This window comes from Vigna unguiculata, chromosome 5, assembly GCF_004118075.2.
Source record: "Vigna unguiculata cultivar IT97K-499-35 chromosome 5, ASM411807v1, whole genome shotgun sequence".
Taxonomy (NCBI): domain Eukaryota; kingdom Viridiplantae; phylum Streptophyta; class Magnoliopsida; order Fabales; family Fabaceae; genus Vigna; species Vigna unguiculata.
In genome coordinates, this window is record NC_040283.1 from 45,209,248 (window position 1) to 45,223,202 (window position 13,955).

Consider the following 13,955-nt stretch of genomic DNA (forward strand, 5'->3'; position numbering starts at 1 on the left):
TTAAATTCCTAAACCTCTTCAACCTGAAACCTTCATTGTTTCCAAACCCAAAGACTAAGTAATTGACCATGCTGAACAAGTAATTGACCAATATAAGATAAAAACATAGGTTTAACTGAAAGCTGAGTAAGAAGTAACTGCATCAATACCAAGACGGAACTGGTACACATGACAAGAGAGACTGAATGTGCTATCTCTTTCCAAAACATGCAAGAAAACTAGTAACATCCATTTTCATTCATTCAAGTAAGGTAATTTATGAACTCTGCAGCAGTAGCAATTGCTGCCCCCGTAATGGCATCTATCGCAATCTTGTCTTTCTTGTTGTTACTGACTGCAGATACCACCGCCCCAGTTACTGCACCCCCAATCATGGCATTCTTCTGCAGTACATCCAATCCAAGTCCAAGCAACCAACAAAAAATGCGTCAGTAAGAATTCAAGTAAAAAATAAAATTGCAATTGAACAATGGAGCACATCTAAATCAAAAAGTTAAAATCCCTTTGACTTCCAATTTTCACAAATTCATTTTTTTAATTATTATATCTAATTATGAACTAAATTAACTTTTGGAAAACTTTTGTAAATAAACTTATGGTGAAGGCTACCGTGCATCTTTATAGATCGTCTACAGTGTATCAGTATTATTGACCATTACATCATTTAAAATCTTAGCACATATCCTACTTCTCCCACATTAGATCGTGTCTTACTACTTCTTCACCAGCCACTTCCATTCTCAACACTTCTTTCGACCACCATTTGCTACCAGAAGCAATTTCTGGTGGCAGCAATTCTTCCCTTTTCTCCTACTAAGTTATCGCTTGGAATTTAAGTGATCTGTGTTCATCCAATGGATTATTCTCCACCTTCAATGGCAATGTCTACTGTTTCCTTATGGTGCCACCACAGTCTTGTATTTTGTCGCTGTTTACTATTTGCAGCCAGCCACAACCAATGTAACAATTTAATCAATCGTACAAGAAACCCAAAAATTGGAAAGTCAGAATAAAGAATATATTGTGAGAGAAGAGAAGGGGTTGAAAAGAGATCAGGATGGTAAGTGCAAAGTGTCGAAAGAGAAGTTGGTTGCATAGTTGTGGCTGATGGATTTTCTGAAGAAGAGGATGGGTTTGGGTTCAATGGGGGAGAAGGAAGAAGTCAGAAAAAGTGAGTTGAAAAGTTTTCTGGTTGTGAGGGAGAGAAAGGGAAAGGGGAGAGTTTCAGTGCGGGTGGTATAGGATGCAAAGAAGAAGATCAGATGAATCTAATGATAGATATAATTGGTTCATCATAAACCACATAAAGAGCTTGTCCCGGGTACTCTTTACCACAACTTAATTATAAGTTAGTTTTAACTTTCCCATAAAAATCTTAGCTAAACAGAATCTCTATATATTATAAATCTAATACAATACCCAGTGTAACTCCTAGCAGGGGGTCTAAAATCTTAACAAGTCTATTTAAACTGTGAAATTAGACTACTGTAAAAAAATATGGATAGTTGGACAAATGGTGTGGAGAGAATTACCCAGTCTCTAGTGCCACGGATTCTCTCTACCCCATATTCGGTTCCAACATAAAGGCCAGCTACAGTTCCTGTAAGCATAAAAAGAAGTACACCAAATGGAGCAATTGCTTTTTCAAAATGAATATTCCCAATTACATAGACCTTGCAATCCAAGTCTTACCCCAATATACACCTTCTTTACACATCTTCTTCAACTGCAATAAAACATCGAACACCTCAGTGAGCAAGAAATTGAAAATGTGCATTGAATAGGTTTCCCAGGTACCCTTTGGGAGGTCACCCCAGTTATCATTTTCCGTCGTCCTAGCATTATACTCTTAAAAAAGATGCACAGGATTGATAGCACGATTGAAAGGTTAGGAGAAAGAGAATCCAATCGTCGGTTATGTTAAAAAGTGACAAGACAACAGTATACTGATTTACACAGTGAAATTGGACTGAATCTCTACACACTTGAAAACATCAATTTCACAAAAAAAGAACTGATAGCGAATCACTGCGTTAAATTGTGAACTTACCGTTTTCTCAAAATCATGACTCGAGATATTCCCTGGAACAGACATGTTGAATTAGTCTGACAAAGGCCTTCACAGACGAAATAGCAATAATAATTCAAAACTAAAGAAGTAGGAACACTGAAGCGATACCACGGAAGAAGCAAAGCAAAGCAAAATACGAAATTGCCATAGAACCTAGTTTATACCCGTAAACCAAATTCAACAAGGAAAAAACTGAAACGTGATTTAATAGATATCAAAGAAAAAGTTACCTATTCAGACTCCGGAAGAAAAGGGATGATGATGAGTGATGAATTTATGAAATGCTTACTTACTCTTTTGGATAATATGATAGGTATCTTCGGCACCTGCGCGCGTGGCTGCGATCTGGAGTACAAAATAAATAAATAGTAAAAATAATTAATTAAGTAATTTAGAAAAGAAAGAGAAAAGGGTGAGAAAATTACGGTTCCGATCCTGAGGAAAGCATCAACTGTGAGATTGAGAAATGGATTTCCCATGTCAACGGCTACTTCAACCCTAGGAGGCCCTGAAACTCTCACCCATGCCATCTTTCACTCTCTTCTTAGATTCTCTTCGTTTTGTTTTGGCCTTCATTCATTCAATTCACATGCATAGCCAGAAGAACACACATAGTCTTCAGATTCACCACCTGTCACTTCATTAGCTCCTACCCGAATATCCTTGTCATCTCAATCTTTTTTGTTCTTTTCAACTCTTTTATTGAATCAACGGAAGAAAAGTGACCGAGAAAAAAAGCGAGGATCTTTACGTGCAACAGCAACAAATTTACTACTTATTCAAACCGTTAACAAAAAAAAAAACTAATTTAGCCTACAAAAATTAAACATCTTAAATCAAACATCTTAAGATTAGTTTTCGTGATTTCTAAGGTTAATTGAATTCTAATTTTTCAATATTAGAGTCTGGAAAACAGTTTTCTATGTTTAGTATTTCAGTAACTAGTCGCCAAATAAGATTTCAAGTTTTATTAATAAAAACATATTATTGTTTTTACGAGAAATTCACTCAAAATAGTTCATCACGACTTAAATCAACTATCAACAGAATTAATAAAAAAATTGTATGCAATAATATAATTATTACAAAAATATCATTTCATCTTTGTACTGATGTTAAGAGCATTTTTATGTTCTATCATTTTAATGGTAAAGAATTGATTTTAAATAAATCATAAAAACTTAACAAATTTAAAGGTATGTTTGGTCTATTTTCTTTTCTTTTTTTAAATAGACTAACAGTTCTCATAAATAGTTATAAGAAAAATAGTTGTACTATATTCACGTGAAAAAAAAAAAGTATATGTTCACGTGAAAAAGTATATGTCCATCTTGAAACCTACTTATGCACTCTCTTATTCAAGCCCCAACTCACCCAAAATTTATTATTGATTTCTCGATTTGAGTACTTCACCTACTTTTTGTTCATAAAATAATTATCAAAAGTTTTTAGTTTGTTTTAAATAAGTAATTTTAAAATTAAAAATGTTAATAATTTATCTTTGAATTTTACGATATAAAATGGAAAAGTTATTCAAAAGGAATAAATAAAATAGTTAATAAGTTTATATTATAAAATATTCCCTCTACATAGTCCTAGGCTAAATAAGGGTTGCCCTGGGTTGTAATAATCTAAGACCCGGTTTAAAATTTAATTTTTAATACAATTGTCTGTGTTACTTTATTATTTTTTTAAATATTTTGAAGTATTTTTTATGTTATGTTTTTAAAATTAAATTGATATATATATATATATATTATTAAAAATGTCATTATGTTGACTATTGGGTCGATGAAGACGTAAAGGTGCACGCAGTAGTGATTATAATTTTTATGAATTTTTCATTCGTCAGTTAACATGAAACATTATTTTTTTTATTATTACTATTATTTTAAGGATTGACGATTCAAATTGTATTTCTGTTTCGAGTTTTGTCTTTTCTTCTTCCTCTAAATCATACTTTTCCTTATTATAATCATGATTAATTTGTTATTAATATCAAACGATTAGAAGTTAGAATGGACCCTAGACCTATAAATGACTTTTCTTCTCTAAAAATAAAATGACAAGTAAGAGATATTGAGTTTAAATTTACGTAACATAAATAATATTAATAGGTAATGAATCTGTAATAATATCAAAATTAATTAAACGTTCATATTAATAAAGTGCAATTTCTAATACTCCTCCCTCAAAAGGAAAATGAAGGTGGAAATATAAATATCCAATACTTGAAACACGAGAGTGAAGATAGAGAAGATAAGTTTAGGTATCTTCTAATAAAATAAAAATTATACCTTTTTTGGGATAAAAAATTTTCCTAGCTTGACAATTACCAAACCAAATAAATATGTGTGGTCCTCTTTGAAAAGGGGTAGAAGAAGTTATTGAAAATTGTCAATTTATTGCAAACTTAGTCTAAAAAAATAGTATGTCGTCAACATATTCCAGCAAGAATCAAGGAATAGCCAAAACCAATGGTGAATATATAATATTTTTTAATTCTTAAATTGACTCATTGTAACTTTTGAAGGTTCAGAAGATAAATAATACAGCAAATTCAGTACAAATTTTGGACTTCAGTGTTATGTGGTTGAGGAGACTCATAAAAAGATACCTCTAAAAAAATATTACTTAAAGAAAAAATTTAAATAATAGTAAATTATAAAATAATACTCATATATAGTTTTAACTTATTAAATGAAACATAACGGGCTTGTGATTAATTGAACATAATTTCAAGTAATAAATTTAATTAAGTTTTAAATTTTTATTTGGGTTGACGTGATCATTACTTTGCATCTTATGTATCATTGTGTGAAAAATAAAAGATTGCATAATTAATTTTCAAGCTTCTATTTGTGTATTTTCAGTTGAACTCTCACTAAATTTTTTTATTTTTTCAATATCCAAAATTTGTATTTTTTTATTAATCTATTCTCATCTGATCTTGTCGTACTGTCGTGTGACCGTTTAAGTTTAAAATCTTAAACATAACATCGCAAATTGAATAACAATGGAGAGGAAACTTTAGAGTTATGATTATCTTTATAAAAAATGGGATAAATAGTTTCTAAATAAAATTGAAATTTGTTTTTATTCAAATTTTTGATACATTTTAATTTTTAATTTTACAAAATAAATAGATATAATCTCAATTGTAATTGAACTAAAATGTATCATAAAATATATTTAACCCATTCAAAACATTTAGTGTAATTAGATTAAGATTTCTATATTCATTTATTTATTAAATTTGAATATCAAAATGTATTAAATTTTTATAATAGAAACTAATTTTAATATCGCGTTAAATATGAAAAATTAAAAATATATTTAATTTTTATTTTAAAAAAATTTATGTGCAGAAACGAAATTAGTAAAAACCTTTATAAATTAGAAAACTACATATATATTTAAAATATATTGTACTGATAATATAGAATTAAAAATTATTTAAAAGTATCATGTAAACTTTTGCCTTTGTATTTTACATCTATCAAACTATGCACCCACCGATGGAACTTTCTTGTCCATTAAGTAGACTTTGATTCTCAAATTCTTTTACACGAACAAAAATTAAAATGTAAATAAAATTTTCTTTTAATTTTAATAAATTTGATATATTTGATCTCCTCAAATTTATACACACTTATAAAAAAGATTTTTTATGCACTTCAAAATATATTTTAAACATACATCACTTAAAATATACTACTTATGATTAAAAGAAAAAACTAACTTATCAACCTGCACTTACTACATTTCTCAATTATCTTTTCACTTGAAACCACTTTAACATTTATTATTATCAAACAGACCCTGTCTTCTAATTTGTGTCTGAAACATTTTCCACTGTGAAGTTAACGTCATTCTCTGAGTAATTGAACTGTATTCACAAGAGCCACATAAAATAAAAGTAGTTACAACGACCACAAACTTATTCTTGCTTAGTTGTGAATCGTGGATGCTTGGGACCTTCACAACCCTCAATAACAGCCATGTCTTAAATGCTTATCTCTCATCTTCTGTTTCTGACCACAACAATATAAATTCTCAACTTTTTCTTGTGTGTATCGAAAAACTTTAACCCAACTCATTCAGATTTTTGTTTTTTTACACATGCATAGTATTGTGTTTTGTTTTTCATTAATATTATATATAACTTTTATGTTCTCCAATATTAATTCATTGGTGATTTTGATATTTAGACAACCACATAAAAAATTAGGTAAAATAACTTCAAATTAATTAATTTACTAATACATGAATGCGACGCTTCTGAAATAAATAAAAAAAAGGACGAATAAAAATATGCAATCGTTTTTTTTTTTTTTTTCAGTGATGGCCAAATCATATAATTAAATCTATAGTGTCCATTATTTACGTTGACTTGTGAACATTTTGTTTTCGAAAGCTTTGGTTGACATTTAATAGTTTTTATTTTTCCTGTTATAATGTAATATACTTTAAATAGATAGTTCATTTGAATTAGTCAAAGCTAACAAAATTATTCGGATATTACATAACCATCATCATGTTTAAAATCCAAATATTTATTTTTGCACATATATATATATATTATGTATTAGGTATATTTTGTATACCTAATACATAAAAGTAATGGTAAATTAATTAAATTTGTATCATCATTCAATTTAAACAAGACTTTCTATCAATAATTAAAGTAATTAAGATTTATATTTTACTAGTTAAAATCTACAGAGAAAGAGAGATTGCATTTTATATTAATTAATTGAGGCCTAATAAGTTATGGTTCTGGAGTGTGTTAGATCGAAGTTACTTAAACTTTTTAATTAAAACAATTAATGTTTAAAAATAGTGTATTAAAAAAAGATGAGAGGCAAGGAAATGCCCTAAAAAGCATATTCCGTTTGTCCGCGTTATAAAGGGTGATAAGGTTGTGTGGACAGTAACTTTGTGGTGCATCGTAGAACAAGGGTTTCTCTGTTTCTTCACTGTCTCGTAGGAATCGAAATCAAACCAAACAAAAACATGGGCAGAAAATTCTTCGTCGGTGGAAACTGGAAATGCGTATGTTTCAATCGTCTCTCCATTTTCTTAATCATTTACCTCCTTTTGCATATGTGTGATTTTGTTTTAATCTTGATAAACGAAACCTCGGTAGTTCTAAACGATCAACTTCGAGAGTTGTTCTAATTTGAAAAGGCTGGGCTCTGAAACTATATGGAGAATGTAGGACACGTGTAGTTAAACAGATCGGAAGGTTTTAATTATTGTCTGTAAATCATTTCATGGGTGTCACTTTTTTGTTTATTATTTCCGATCTAGCCAGTATATAGTAGTAGTGGAACTCTTCGGACCAAGATCCTTGTTCTCTCTGGAGATTTGTAAAAGAAACATGCACTTTACCATTTTGTGATGATCTTGAAAGAATTTGTGTTTTGTGCATGCTTTATGTGTAATCTGACGATGGCATTTCTAATTGCCCGGTATGCCTTTTTTTGTTTTCATGGATCTGTCTTGGTAATGTCGTGGGAACAACTAATTATTGAATCAACTTGTGTTTTGAAAACCTTTACTGATTCATCAGCGTAACTGATGTTTGGATTGATTTTGTTGCAGAATGGAACCACCGAGGAGGTGAAGAAGATTGTTACTACTCTGAATGAAGCGAAAGTCCCTGGAGAAGATGTTGTGGGTGAGTCTTAGCGAACTTCTTATGGGATCTCGTTTTCTGCCTAACATTTCATACTTAACACACTCATGTCAATGATCTATCTGGCTTAAGTTAATTGCACTTTTAATATGGACCATCTTTTGGATTGAGGATTATAATCATAAAACTACTTACTACTTTAAAAAGGTCCTAATTCTGTATCTTTTAATTCAGAACAACTTTTTTTTATAACGAGACCTAAATTATTTATTTAGATACCAGAGATGATGTTTCGTATACTCGTCAGTTGTACAGTACGCAATTGCATCATAATTTTATTTACCAAAGATATCAAGCACCTGGCTCCCTTGAACCTATTACAATTCTTGACTGGTTTCATATATCTGTTGTTGGTATATAAGATCATCCAATTTTTATGGCGTGATGATGATCTTTTGACATGTGCTATTAAATGTGTTTCTCTTTTACAGAAGTTGTTGTGAGTCCACCTTTTGTGTTCCTTCCCCTTGTAAAAAGTTTGCTGCGCCCTGATTTCCATGTCGCGGCACAGAACTGTTGGGTTCGCAAAGGTGGTGCTTTTACTGGAGAAATTAGGTGTGTTACCTCATTTTTATTTAATATTTTTCATTTGGTCATGTGCTTTGCATTTAGTTATTTTAGGCTAATGGCTTAGTTATCTTCACTTTCTTCAGTTGAATCATGAAATAGAACTGTCTACTCGCCCCTTGTGTTAGTGATTTATAAACAGTGAGACACACATTCTCAAATCTTTTACCCATCTTTTTAATAGTTGTACATTTTGTATTTTTCAATAACAGTGCTGAAATGCTTGTTAATTTGGAAATTCCGTGGGTTATTATTGGTCACTCTGAACGGAGGCAGCTTTTACAAGAATCAAATGAGGTACAAAGCGTATAGTTGTCTATGGTTTACATTCTTTTGTACAAGTTCTTTTTGAAGTTTAATGAGATAAATTATAACATTACCACATGCTTTACTGTCTATCAGTTTGTGGGAGATAAAGTTGCATATGCGCTTGCACAAGGTCTGAAAGTTATTGCTTGCATCGGAGAGACTCTTGAACAGCGTGAAGCTGGTACAACAACAGCTGTTGTTTCTGAGCAAACAAAAGCAATTGCAGGTACCTTTTTTCCCCCACATATACAGTTTTAATTTTCTGCATACTCATTAAGTTGTGTTTTATTTCTGTGATTTTCTCATAAATATTGCATAAGGGCCTTTGCAGTTCTTGTTACAGAACTTCTAATATTTGCTTTAACATAACATATTATCATTATTCATTGCTTACTGGTGTTAGCAATCTATATTTTAGTTGACCTGAATTCTATCTGCAGCTAAAATATCAAACTGGGACAATGTTGTTTTGGCCTACGAGCCAGTCTGGGCCATCGGAACAGGAAAGGTTGCAACCCCTGCTCAGGCTCAAGAGGTATGCTAGTGAAAAATTGCTTGTCCCTATACTGATTTTTTTTTTTTATAAACTTCATAGTTCTTCAATATTCTAGCTTGTGTAACTTTCTATCTTGTTGTTCTTTGACCTTCTGCCAATTTAGACATTTGATACCTAGGTGACTTCTTCCTTCTTGTATCTTTTGTAAGATGTTTGTTGTGTGTTTGGTCTTAGGTTCATGCTGCTTTGAGGAAATGGTTTCAGGATAATGTGAGTGCCGAAGTTGCTGCATCTGTAAGAATTATCTATGGAGGTAATCTCTTGCATGCACTTTACCCCCTTTATATTTATCGTATGTAGTTTACTTGTAGTTGCGTGTCAAAAGAATAAACATTGAGTTTCTGATCTAACGAACATCACTAACTTGCAGGTTCTGTAAATGGAGGAAACAGCAAAGAATTGGCAGGACAGGCCGATGTTGATGGATTTTTGGTTGGTGGTGCTTCCCTCAAGGTAATTCTTTTTACCCATTGTTTTTGTTGTGTTTGGTTTCAAATTACTTGACATTTAAGCAACTAACTTTTGTACTTCTCTGTAATTAGCCGGAGTTCGTGGACATCATAAACGCTGCCACCGTGAAGAATTGAAATTCGTAGTTAGGAACTGATATGCTGCCTTTCAAGCTGCTTCGGAAATTACTGTTTGAGTTTTGGTTCTGTGCTTTGTGGCAAATGCTTTTGAACTTTGTGTTTAGTACTACCGAATAAACGCGCGTTCCTGTGGTCTCATCCACAGGCGATCCATTGGATTTTGGTTAAATTTCTTAATGCAAATAGTGTAACTACCATAACATTTGGTGGGTAAATAATGTTCATCACTAGTTAACTGTAGTCAATTTGGTTACTATTGATGCCTTTGTCACCTTAGTTAGGAAAAACAGGACTTGCTTCCCCTTCAGTTGACCCAGTGAATTGAATGAACAAATTAACAGATAAGAACCGGTCTAAAAATGGTAGAACCTGTAACCACTGTCTGATTTCTACTTTCCATCGTCCAACATCATTCTACCTTGTACACTGCTTTACCTCCTGGTTAGTGTGATATTCTCTGCTGTAATTTGTTCGTCTGTGAAATGTCGATGTTGCTTTGTGACATTCCTATGTCGTGGTTCTTTGATCTTTGTCGAATCATGGTGTTTGTGTGTATGTGCGAGATATTTAAATTTCATATATTTTCATTTTGTTTATCAGACAAAATCTTTCTCAGACAAACGAATATTTTAATTTTAATTCTGCAAAATGTTTTGTTGACAGAGTTCATATTACCTTTGTAGACCTAAAGTGATTTTCAGAACTTAATTTTCATTATACGTTTATAATTGTGTTTTAAGAGTTGTTTTTCTCGTTTTTATACAAAGTTGTGATATTAGGGAACTTCTAAATTTTTTAGTCAAAACAGTGAGTCTGAATAAAAAGGGTTCTTCCAATTTTGTTTGTTCTGTACGGTTGTTGGTTACCTCAGATTGAGAGTGATAGAGAGTGATATGATTATTTCAAACATTAAATTTTAAGCAAAGTATGTACTATGTTGTTTTTCTGTTCACGTTGACAACAGTGTATCTGCAGTGAAAGTTTTATTCAGATTCATTTGAACATCTTTATTAATGTGAAAATAACAATTGTCAAAATTATTTATTATTTATTAATGTGCTTCTAAATATAAAACTATGAAGAGGATTATTGAAAAGAACAATGGCAAGTATTTACATTCAGTTATGTGAGTCTTGGGTTACGCCATTCCCGGTCTTTTGTTTTGTAAAATCTGTACAGTTGAATTACAAATACTATAACCATTTTGATAGGAAACTAACAACAAAAATAAAATACATTCAATTTAGATTATTTTATTTGGATAACACAAATAAAATTCATTATTTTTTTTTGATAGATTATTTTCATTATCATCAAATACAATCTTTTAAATATTAAACGATATTTAGTAATTGAAAAATATGAGTTGGTAGCTTTTTTGCACCGATGAGGTTATTTTTCAGTTAAATTTCATAAATAAATCATAGTGCTGATAAAAATAAATTTGTTGATTGACCTTGATCGACATCAATCAGAGTGTTAGTTGGGATTATTCTTCAGCACATCAAATGTGCTTCGTCGACATTATCTAAAAATAATATATCTCACATTATCTGAAAATAATATTAATCAAAAAATTTTGTAATCAACATTAAAACAATTCATGACTATTTTTATAAAAATATCACACTAGTGACATTTATTAAAAACAAGTTACAAAAATAGAAATCTTAAAAAATAATTTCTATAAACATCAATTGAAATACCCTAACTTACTTGAGAAAGAAATAGTATCATTATTATCAATAAAAAAATATAATTGACTTCAATCATAATATAGTTCTTAAAAGAATTTCTTAACTAACGGTGATGGATAAATAATCATAACATATGTTTTAAAAAATAAATTATAATAGATTTTGTCCAAATTCATCAATGTAGAACCACTAACATCAAGAAAAAAATATACAAAAAGAAAAACATAAATATAATATACGTAAAGTAAGAATTTATTATTATTTTAAGTAAAATATAAAATTTTCTAATTTCAAGTAGTCATGAATTTATAAAAAAAATATTATTTTTTCTATTAAAATAACATATTTTATTATTAAATGTTTTAAATTCTATAAAAACAAATTATCTTCTAAAATTCTTCTATTTAAATACACAATAAACATTGCATGGTGAATTTTTTTTAATGGGAGAGATCTTATTGTACCAAATTTCTAATTTTATTTAAGTTGAACCTTATTTAATGTTTGAATGATAAGTTTAGAAATGCATTTTTATGTTTAAAATAGTCTTTTTCTTAGGAAAACCCTTTTTTCCCTTTTTGGCTTGAAAAGCAATTAATACAAGGACATGATGACTTCTTTTTATTAATTCACAAGTTTTGATCCCAATGGGCATAGATTGCTACACTTGAAAGTTAAAAGCCATTGGTGCATAAAGAAAAAATTGAAGAGAACACATGGTGGAAAGAAAGAAAAGTTTAAATTGATTGAATGAGTTTCTTTATGCTCCAAATTTTGTACTTTTTAACAACTTTCTTGAAGTCTTCAAAATTTTGTAGCCTAGTTGGTTGAATCATTTACTTATTTCACGGTTCACAATTTATCATTTTTTCTTTTTTTGGTAGCTACAAGTTCTCATTTTTTTTAAACATTTTGTTTACATAATCTCTATAATTTGATTTTGGTTTGGTCCCCACTCATCAATTGGAGGAAAGTCCATTGCAGCAACCACCTCTTCACATTTCACATCTCATTTATGACTTGATTAGTAGTAAATCACATATATCCTATTATTTAACATTCTAATAGTAATTTTCTCTAATTATTAACTTATTTGTTTAATTGATTTTTATATTTCATTAATGAGCATGATTTTTTTTTTACCATGAAATTGATGTGAAATGTTTACCAACTTTCATAACATTTATTAATGTGTTGTTAATGTCAATGTTAGATTTAATAAACTAAAAATCATTTCTGCCCTATACATTTTTAGATCTATCTAACTTTGGAAAGTATGTATTTTCCTTGGATACTTATTCATTCAAATAAGCTTATTTTACACTTTTTATGTTTAATAAGTACTTATACTTCATTATTGATCAGATTTAAAAAGAATATTCAAATTTAGTATTTTATCATTCACTTAATTTATTACCAATAAAATAATCATCCACTAATCACATTAAACTTCAAAAAATTTAATTTAATAGTATTTCAAATATTTCGTTTAACATGTGATATAATTCTTAATTATATTAAAAAATTATTTATTTTTAAGTTTGTTGTTCTTTCTTTCGATTCGTGCAATGAGAAAATGAACGAATCAATTTCTCTTCTTATCTCTTCTTATCTCTTCTCTTCTTCTCTTCTCACGTCAAACTCCAACTTTTGTTTTCACTATTACATCACATCAAGTACATCTGTCTGTTTTTCTTCCGACTTTGTAGTTCCATGTCACGAGCTTCTTTCATTTTCATAAATTAATAAAAGTATTATTTATCCACAAAATTAAATTTAGATAAATATTCTATCTGTATGTTATTTATATTCATTAATAAAATTATCATACAGTAAAATTATTAAATTTTAGTAGTTATTTAAAAAGAAAATCATTGCATAGTAAAAAAATGATTATAAAATAATTGACAAATTAAAAATTCTAAACACAGAGTTAACAAAATATTGTTTAGAAATAAAATTTACAAAAAAAAAATGTTTAAGAAATGTGGATCAATTGATAAAATTGTAGAGTCCAAAAAAAGACAAAAAAATTCATAGAAGTGAATAAAAAGAAGTGCTAAGTAGGAAATAGGATATGATTAATAGTTGATGTTTTGAAATTATTTAAATATAATAAAGGTGCTAAAAGAAAATTATTAATTGTTTCATAATTTAACTACATCATGATATTGATTGAATATTGGTGTAAAGTTTTTAAACAATGAGTTATAATCACATGAATTTTTTAAAATTACTTAAGCAATAAGTTGAACGTATAAATAATAGAACTTATATTCTATATTTTAAAAGATTTATGATTTATAGTTTGAGTGAGAAAGAAGTTCATATAATTCATTTATGAGATAGATGATGCTCAAGAAACAAAATAGTCATGGGCATAGAATCTTGACCATGTTTTTTAGGTTCTAAAATGTGTGAGTGGTGACAAAGCTTATAAGGAGTGGGATACTCTCAATTCCCT

At 29.5% G+C, this 13,955-nt stretch overlaps 2 protein-coding genes across 2 annotated transcripts; one reads left to right on the plus strand and one right to left on the minus strand.

Annotated features, from left to right (window-relative positions):
* On the minus strand, positions 1-2,805 carry LOC114184201 (outer envelope pore protein 16, chloroplastic). The gene is made up of 6 exons (XM_028071478.1): positions 2,497-2,805; positions 2,365-2,416; positions 2,051-2,082; positions 1,693-1,726; positions 1,533-1,600; positions 1-383 (listed from the first exon to the last, which is right to left on the minus strand). Exons 1-6 carry the CDS (start codon positions 2,599-2,601, stop codon positions 243-245), a joined length of 432 nt encoding a protein of 143 aa, XP_027927279.1. The 5' UTR covers positions 2,602-2,805; the 3' UTR covers positions 1-242.
* Positions 2,806-6,920: 4,115 nt separating this feature from the next.
* Positions 6,921-10,052, plus strand: LOC114184200 (triosephosphate isomerase, cytosolic). The gene is made up of 9 exons (XM_028071476.1): positions 6,921-7,126; positions 7,679-7,754; positions 8,204-8,327; positions 8,552-8,636; positions 8,742-8,874; positions 9,089-9,183; positions 9,379-9,457; positions 9,575-9,657; positions 9,747-10,052. Exons 1-9 carry the CDS (start codon positions 7,088-7,090, stop codon positions 9,789-9,791), a joined length of 759 nt encoding a protein of 252 aa, XP_027927277.1. The 5' UTR covers positions 6,921-7,087; the 3' UTR covers positions 9,792-10,052.
* The last annotated feature ends 3,903 nt before the right edge of the window (positions 10,053-13,955 follow it).